Raw genomic sequence first — 6,815 nt, 5'->3', positions numbered from 1 at the left:
TAGAAATAAATTGAACTCGAAATAGAAAAGAGATTCCTGGATTCAGTTACAACAAAAGAGAATACATTCTTTCATTTTGCGCTCAAGCCTACTACCCTTTCTTAAAAACAAAAGATAATACACTCTGATACAACATTACAACACGAGCACTCGTTACTTTCTCTCTACACACTTTTCCTAGTCTTTTAGTTGATGTTAGATAGTCGGGATTGCTGATTGTAGTTCAAACCTCACTTCTCCATACAATCTGCATTTCTTTTCCGTCCTACTTTTCAAATTTGTATTATGCACAAATCAGTTATAAAAGGTGGTCATATAAGGTATTACAGTTTTGTTCGAAATGGATCAAGCCGATAATGATGACACTTGGGCACTTCGTCGTTCTGACACAAGCAAAAAAAAATTTAGAAACACAATGAATACTCATTTATTATTTTCTTCTTTATTTATTATTTTACATTTTGTTTTTTATTTTATGCATTTATTTTTTAATGTAGCACGTATTATTTATTTACTATGTTTACTATTTATTTATGCAATTATAACTTGTATTTATATTTATTTTTTCGACTTTTAATATAATAATTTTCGTTTTTACCCCCAGCAGCCAGGAGCTTCTCCACACGTGCAACGATATGTTTGCCATACGTATACTTCTTCAAGGCATGGAGATGGACACGAATGCGAGAGAGCAAGAGCTCACGCTCCTGATCATCACATGTTTCCAGAACTTTCTGAACCACATAGTTCGCATATTGATCTTTCATCATGGCCTGCAATCAATCAGCAAACCCATGATACAGATGCATTCCATACATATACATCACAATGTGTTATACATTACAATTGAATATATACATCGCAATATAATACATGCATACAAATATACCCACCATCTAGACCACCTTATTCACGCCGAGAATAGAGTACCTGTAGTGGCTCGTTCTCATCTGTGTGTCCAAGCATTTCGCTGATCAAAATCTTGCGTTCCACCGGACCCCCAAACTCCAAACACTTCTCAACTACATTTGACGCAAATTTGTGCTGACTCATCTGTACAATCTGGCCAGCTAGTTTCGTCATTATCTCACCCTTTTCATGTGGTTTTCCGTGCTCTAGCACATGCTATTATATTATCATGTCGAAATTTTCCAAAGAAAAACCAACATTTAGAAACAGCTCCAATTGGAACAACATTAGAAAATAGCAAAGAAAATACAGGTTTTATAGGAAAATTGAACCACCACTAACCTGTACAACATAATTGCCATATTGATCCTGTGCCAAATCACAAGTAGCTCGTAGAATGTCATCCATTATCCCATCATCTTTCTGCTCAATTGTACAATGCTCGAGAACACGCTGCAGAAAACAAAGAAAATTACAACAGATAATAATGGTTTTTACATCTAATACAACTTGTACTGAATGATAAAAAGTAACAGAGAAGAATACCCCCTAAGTTTTGGGATATTTACCAGAGGATCATTCTGGTAGGTAATGCTTCAAAACTTCAGAGATGTTTCTGGTAAATATCCCAAAAGTCAGGGAATAATATTGTCATCATCTACCTGAATCACACGGCATCCATAAGGATGCGTGGAAAGAGTCACCACCTGACCACGGAAAGCTGAAATTATAAATTGTATATGTTCCGGCGGAATGCACTCAATACATTTTTGGATTACATGGTTGCCATTCTGATCACGAACACAATGCATGACATACCCATCCAGCTCTGAAACCAGACTAATTTGTTGTTCACGATCCACAACTTCTAATGCCTATTAACAGCCAAACAACAAGCATTACTGTATAAGATAGAGAGAAATATTATAAAAGAAATGGCTGTGTCAACAGTTTAGGAGATTATGAGGTCATTAATTCAACATTCCCATGTGGCATGTAGTTAAAGGGAAGTGATATATGGTGTGTAACAAAGGCATGTAAAATTAAGGATTTGAATCTATGACCTAGTCTTAAAGTGAGTTGTTTTGAAAAAAACGCTATGCTAAGATGCACCTTTTGAATCACACGGCAGCCATACATTTGAAGGCTCAAATTTAAGACATGGCCAACCAGCTTGTTCGCAAGCTCTGCCCTTTGCTCCATACTTCCATGCTCAAAGAACTGAAAGATAAACAAAACCACAGAACAGTTACCAATATTCCAATAGATAGATAACTATAGTCATGATGCTCCCAATCCATTAATTTCATGTGGTCACCATAACCATATAAAATCATTCGTTTAATATTAGTTTTGTCGTCCTCCTTGAATTAGTTTTTAAAATACACAATCATGGTGTTTTATATGACAATCAATCCATGCGCATTACTTCAGTCTGAACTTGTAGACCTAAACAAAGTTACTAAATCTTTTCCAGCTTTATAGTCGAGATATATGCAGGACATTACCTTTTGAATGACATAATTCCCAAACACATCAGTCATGAGAGTAAGTGCATGAGGTAAAACTTCTTGGAAGACCATGCCTTTCTCCTCATCAGATGCCATCTCCAACTTTTGCTGAATGAACCGGCTACCATGTTGATCCGCACTGTACCATTTTATCATAGATAAGACAAGATGCAGGATTTCAATTTAGATAGCTAAATTACAGGGTAGAAGAATTACCTGAATTCCACCACATGACCAACGATTTCTTGGAGTTCAAACCTCCGAGATTTGCTATTCTTCAGCTCATCCAACAATGAGGAAGCTCTCATATCTTCACCCGTCTCACTGGCTCTCACTCCTTGCCATCCAGCAGAGGACCTTCCACTATGTCGCAGAGATAAGACCCCAGGAAGAACAGGGGACCCTGGAAGCACTGGACTTGTGAGGGGCGAATTGGCATATGGCATGACAAAGCCTAGCCCAGGTGGGCTCCCATAGTAACCAGGACTAACTGAGCCAGCTTGGCCTCCCATTTGAAGACTGAGTGCGCTACCCCTGGCAAACTGGGACTTGTGATGATCCTGTGCTGAGTAGCCAAGCATTGAACTTAACTGGCTTTTCTGTACCTCCAGAGGATTCAACTGCCCATATGCTCCTCTAAGCAAAGGGTCATTTGCATGAATATCATCGGTGGTCCGTTGCTGTAAGTAATGAAGATACAAGGGATCAGGTATCCGAGAGTGAAGCCCAATTTGGTTTTGGCTCGAATACTTATACAGCTGTTGCATGTCCATATTAGAGAGGCCGGACGAGGCAGACCGGCCACCCATTCCAGTCGCGACATTCTCGTAGCTTGCATTGTTAGTGTAATTTGGCATTACTCCTCCCGGAAGGAGAGGATTATTCAGAGGGTATCCACCTAAACTATATTGGGACGCATACATGTTTGTCGTTGGATAATAAGGATTCCCGCTGGCCATATATGACATGGCTGCAGCAAACATGTTATTCGAAGATTGGATAGGAGCATTTAAAGATTGTGATAATGCAACCCCATGCTTACTTGAAGTCATGAAATTTTGCCCTAAACCTTGTTGCTGATGGGCATGAAGGTTCTTCGCTTGCCCAATTTGTGACCCAGCTTGAGACCTTTGCCCATGCTGGTTATGGCGATAAACTTGTTGTTGCAACAACGGTTGCTCTTGCAACTCTTGTTGATGATGATCTAATGATAGACCCGCAAGACGCTTATGGTCTGTAGGAACACCCCCATGCCTACCAGCTACAGACGACAAGGTTAGATCTTGTAAAGAAGCTGTCAAATCAGATGTGCTTGATCCCCCCCTCAAACTTGAGATCTCTTCTATTAATGCTTCATTCCCACTCAAAGGATCTGGTGTTGGAATCCTGGCAATGGGTCCCAAATTCCCACTTACAGATGCTATAGCAGCATTTCCCATTGGTATAGCACTCATAGGGGGTTTAAGAGTCGGTGTGGCCGAGCGTGAAGGGACATGTAACGAAGGTGCATCTAGCTCAGTGATTGCAGCAACCGTCACGGAAGACTCTCGCAGATGAGAATCTCCCCCTGTCTTCCCCTCCTCATTTGCAACCCTACTAGATGGTCGAGGTAAACTATACACTGGAGAAGGCGTCCTCGGGAAATCTTGCTGTGCAAAAGAAAATCCATATGGGAGATATTTATCATATTTCTTTCAACCTCCTCAATATAACTAGTTAATTACGATAAATCTTTCTTACCTGAATGAGGTCTACTAAGCTTTTCGGACGGGCACCAAATCCATGCATATGAGTGGCCGATAACCCAGCCTCAGCTTTGCTTTCCACCCGGTTACCCGATACTTGCCTCAACAAGCCATCCTCTGGAGACTTTTCATCCTCAGATGATTCAACTTCATTGTGGGTCGGAAGCACAAGTTGTGTCGAAAACAAAGACCTTTTATTACTATCGTCAAAAGACCTAAGATTTTTCTTATCCGGAAGATTACCACTTGCCAGACGCTGTGCAAGGACGTAATTATCCCGGGAAATTATCGGTGGCGGAAGCCGTGGGTTCAAGTTGATGTGAGAATAGTAGTAGGCCAAGTAAGCCGGATCAGATCGAAGCTCTTGTTCCGAATCAACCACATTCTCATTCATTTGCCCATGTGCGGAGCTCTCAATGATGTGAATTCCTGAGCTTTCCATACCAGGAAGCAGAAGGCCTCCCATTGATGCGATTGAGCCTTCCACACTTGGAGGGGCACTTCCACTTCGATGCGGAACCATGTCCTTCCGATTTAGTAAACTATCGAGCCGAGAGTGGCTTTTCAAGAGCATCCCAAGCTCCTGAGCCACACCATCCGCCGCCGAAGGAGGAATCGGAGCCATGCTATTTTCACCCATAGGGATTGCCCTTATACTATTTTCACTCATGGGCATGCCTCCACCACTTGCACCCATCATCCTCATCGGGCTTTCAGTTGTCATGTTTACTGGCATTTCTAACCACTTTCAAGGATCATCCAATCACGGAAAATTCGATTCCACCAGGCACCAATGCATATAAACCCATCATTTCTTTTCTATAAATGGAAAGCTTCACAACCAGAAAATTAAATTGAATTCCCTGCCAATAAAACGACGAAATTGTTTCTTGTACATTTGTGACATAAAACACGAGAGAGAATGATCAATGAAGCATCTCTCGAGAGGGTTCAAGTCTTCAATTGCTATGTATACATATGCACACACACATTCACAAAAGCCATACAAGCACAAAAGAACATAAAGCAAATAATTACTACTTTGGGAATATGGCACATCAGCAAGCTCCAACCCTGGCCAAACATTACATGAATTTTTTGCTCAGGACTCGAATTCGGGTCCGAAACATTATGCTGAGAAGTGAAACACCAGTTCAAACTCCTACGCGAAGATTCACTTGGAATGGCTAAGTTGGAGCAGGTTTCCTACGCAAAGATTTGGTCGGGTGGAATTCGGGACAAGTTGAATGATGTGCACAAATTGCCCTCCGAGTTCTGAATTCTGGCAGAGACCATATATTCTTAATATATGGCCCCTTGGTAGAGCAAACGAGCAAGAGAAAAGGGTGGGCATATTTTGCAGCAACACAAAACAGAGTAATCCCGTTGAATTTGTGAGCAAATAAAAAAAAATCAAATATTCTTTGCTCAAAAAAAAAAAAAAACACAAAAGAGAAGGAGCTAGGAAAAAAAAAAATTTAATTCATTTAGACAAGGGAATTTGTTTCTGAAAACACACACACACACACATAGAGACAGAAACAGGGGGAGGGAGGGGTAGAGAGAGAGAGAGAGAGAGAGAGAGAGAGAGAGCATACCCATAAAGATTTTTTGATCAATGGAGCGGTGAAATCTGATCAGGTCTTTCACAATTAACAAGAAGAGAGAGAGAGAGAGAGATCCTCTGTTCTTTTTGACAGCCTGCTTGTAGGCAAGAAAAGGAAAACAGAGAAGAAAGAGGGGGGGGAGGGCTCTGAAAAACCCTTCTTCCGGAAGAAGAAGAAGAAGAAGCAGAGAAAGTAAAAATTAATTAATTAATTAAATAAAGGAAAAAGAAAATCAATCAAAAACGGAGAAGAAATAATATAAACCCACACACAAAAGAACACAAAGGAGAACGAGAGGGGTCGCTGAAGCGATCGTGGCCGTCGATCTCGAAAACGGATGGCTGAGATGGCCCTCCCCTGCTCCTCTTAAGCCCCCCCCCCCCCCCCCCCCCCTGGCTCTGTCTCTCTCTCTCTCCCGTTCGTTCTTCACGTCTTCCGTTTCTTCCTTTCTTCTTTAGGGTTTTCTCGCCGTCATCTGGCCGTCAGATTTGACGCCCCCTCGCCTGCTTTTTTTTTCTCTCTCTCTGCCTAAACCCAACCCTGCCGACGACGCCGCCTGTTGTCGCTGCTGCTGCTGACGCCGCCGTCGCGTGCTGCCGTCGTCGCCGTCGTCGTCTGCTGCCGCCGTCTGCCGTCTGCCGTCTGCCGACTGTTGCCTGCTCGCTGACGTCTGCAGACTGCCGCCGTCGTCTGCAACTGCTGTCTGCTGCCGCCGTCGTCTGCAACCGCTGTCAGCCGCCGTCTGCTGCCGCTGCCGACTGTCGCCGTCCGCCGTCGTCTGACGTTTAACGTCTGCCGCCGTCGCGTTTGCCGCCGTCGCCGTCGTCGTCGGTTCTTGGCCATCGCCGTCACCCGTCGCTGTTGTGGGTAGTTGTTGTCATCGGTGTCGACCGTCGCTATCACCTACACCTCCTACGGCGTCGTGACGAGAGAGTACAAATGTGCTTCTACACTTGTACCTAGCGCGCAAGACATCGATGCTCGGCTAAGTTTTTTTCTGCCCTTTTTGACTTTTTCTTTCGTTTATTCTTTGAATTACAACA

At 42.8% G+C, this 6,815-nt stretch overlaps 1 protein-coding gene across 1 annotated transcript; it reads right to left on the bottom strand.

Moving 5' to 3' along the window:
• LOC147854744 (pumilio homolog 3-like) lies at nt 1-5,865 on the bottom strand. The gene is made up of 10 exons (XM_087331016.1): nt 5,764-5,865; nt 4,161-5,028; nt 2,637-4,069; nt 2,418-2,559; nt 2,023-2,130; nt 1,572-1,784; nt 1,252-1,362; nt 931-1,125; nt 599-773; nt 1-383 (listed from the first exon to the last, which is right to left on the bottom strand). Exons 2-10 carry the CDS (start codon nt 4,899-4,901, stop codon nt 346-348), a joined length of 3,156 nt encoding a protein of 1,051 aa, XP_087187142.1. The 5' UTR covers nt 4,902-5,028; nt 5,764-5,865; the 3' UTR covers nt 1-345.
• Between the last annotated feature and the right edge of the window lie 950 nt (nt 5,866-6,815).

Source organism: Azolla caroliniana, unplaced genomic scaffold (assembly GCF_043228905.1).
Source record: "Azolla caroliniana isolate FFs.n. ecotype wild unplaced genomic scaffold, voAzoCaro1.0.p SCAF_15, whole genome shotgun sequence".
Classification (NCBI taxonomy): Eukaryota; Viridiplantae; Streptophyta; class Polypodiopsida; order Salviniales; family Salviniaceae; genus Azolla; species Azolla caroliniana.
This window is presented reverse-complemented; position numbering and strand designations above follow the sequence as displayed.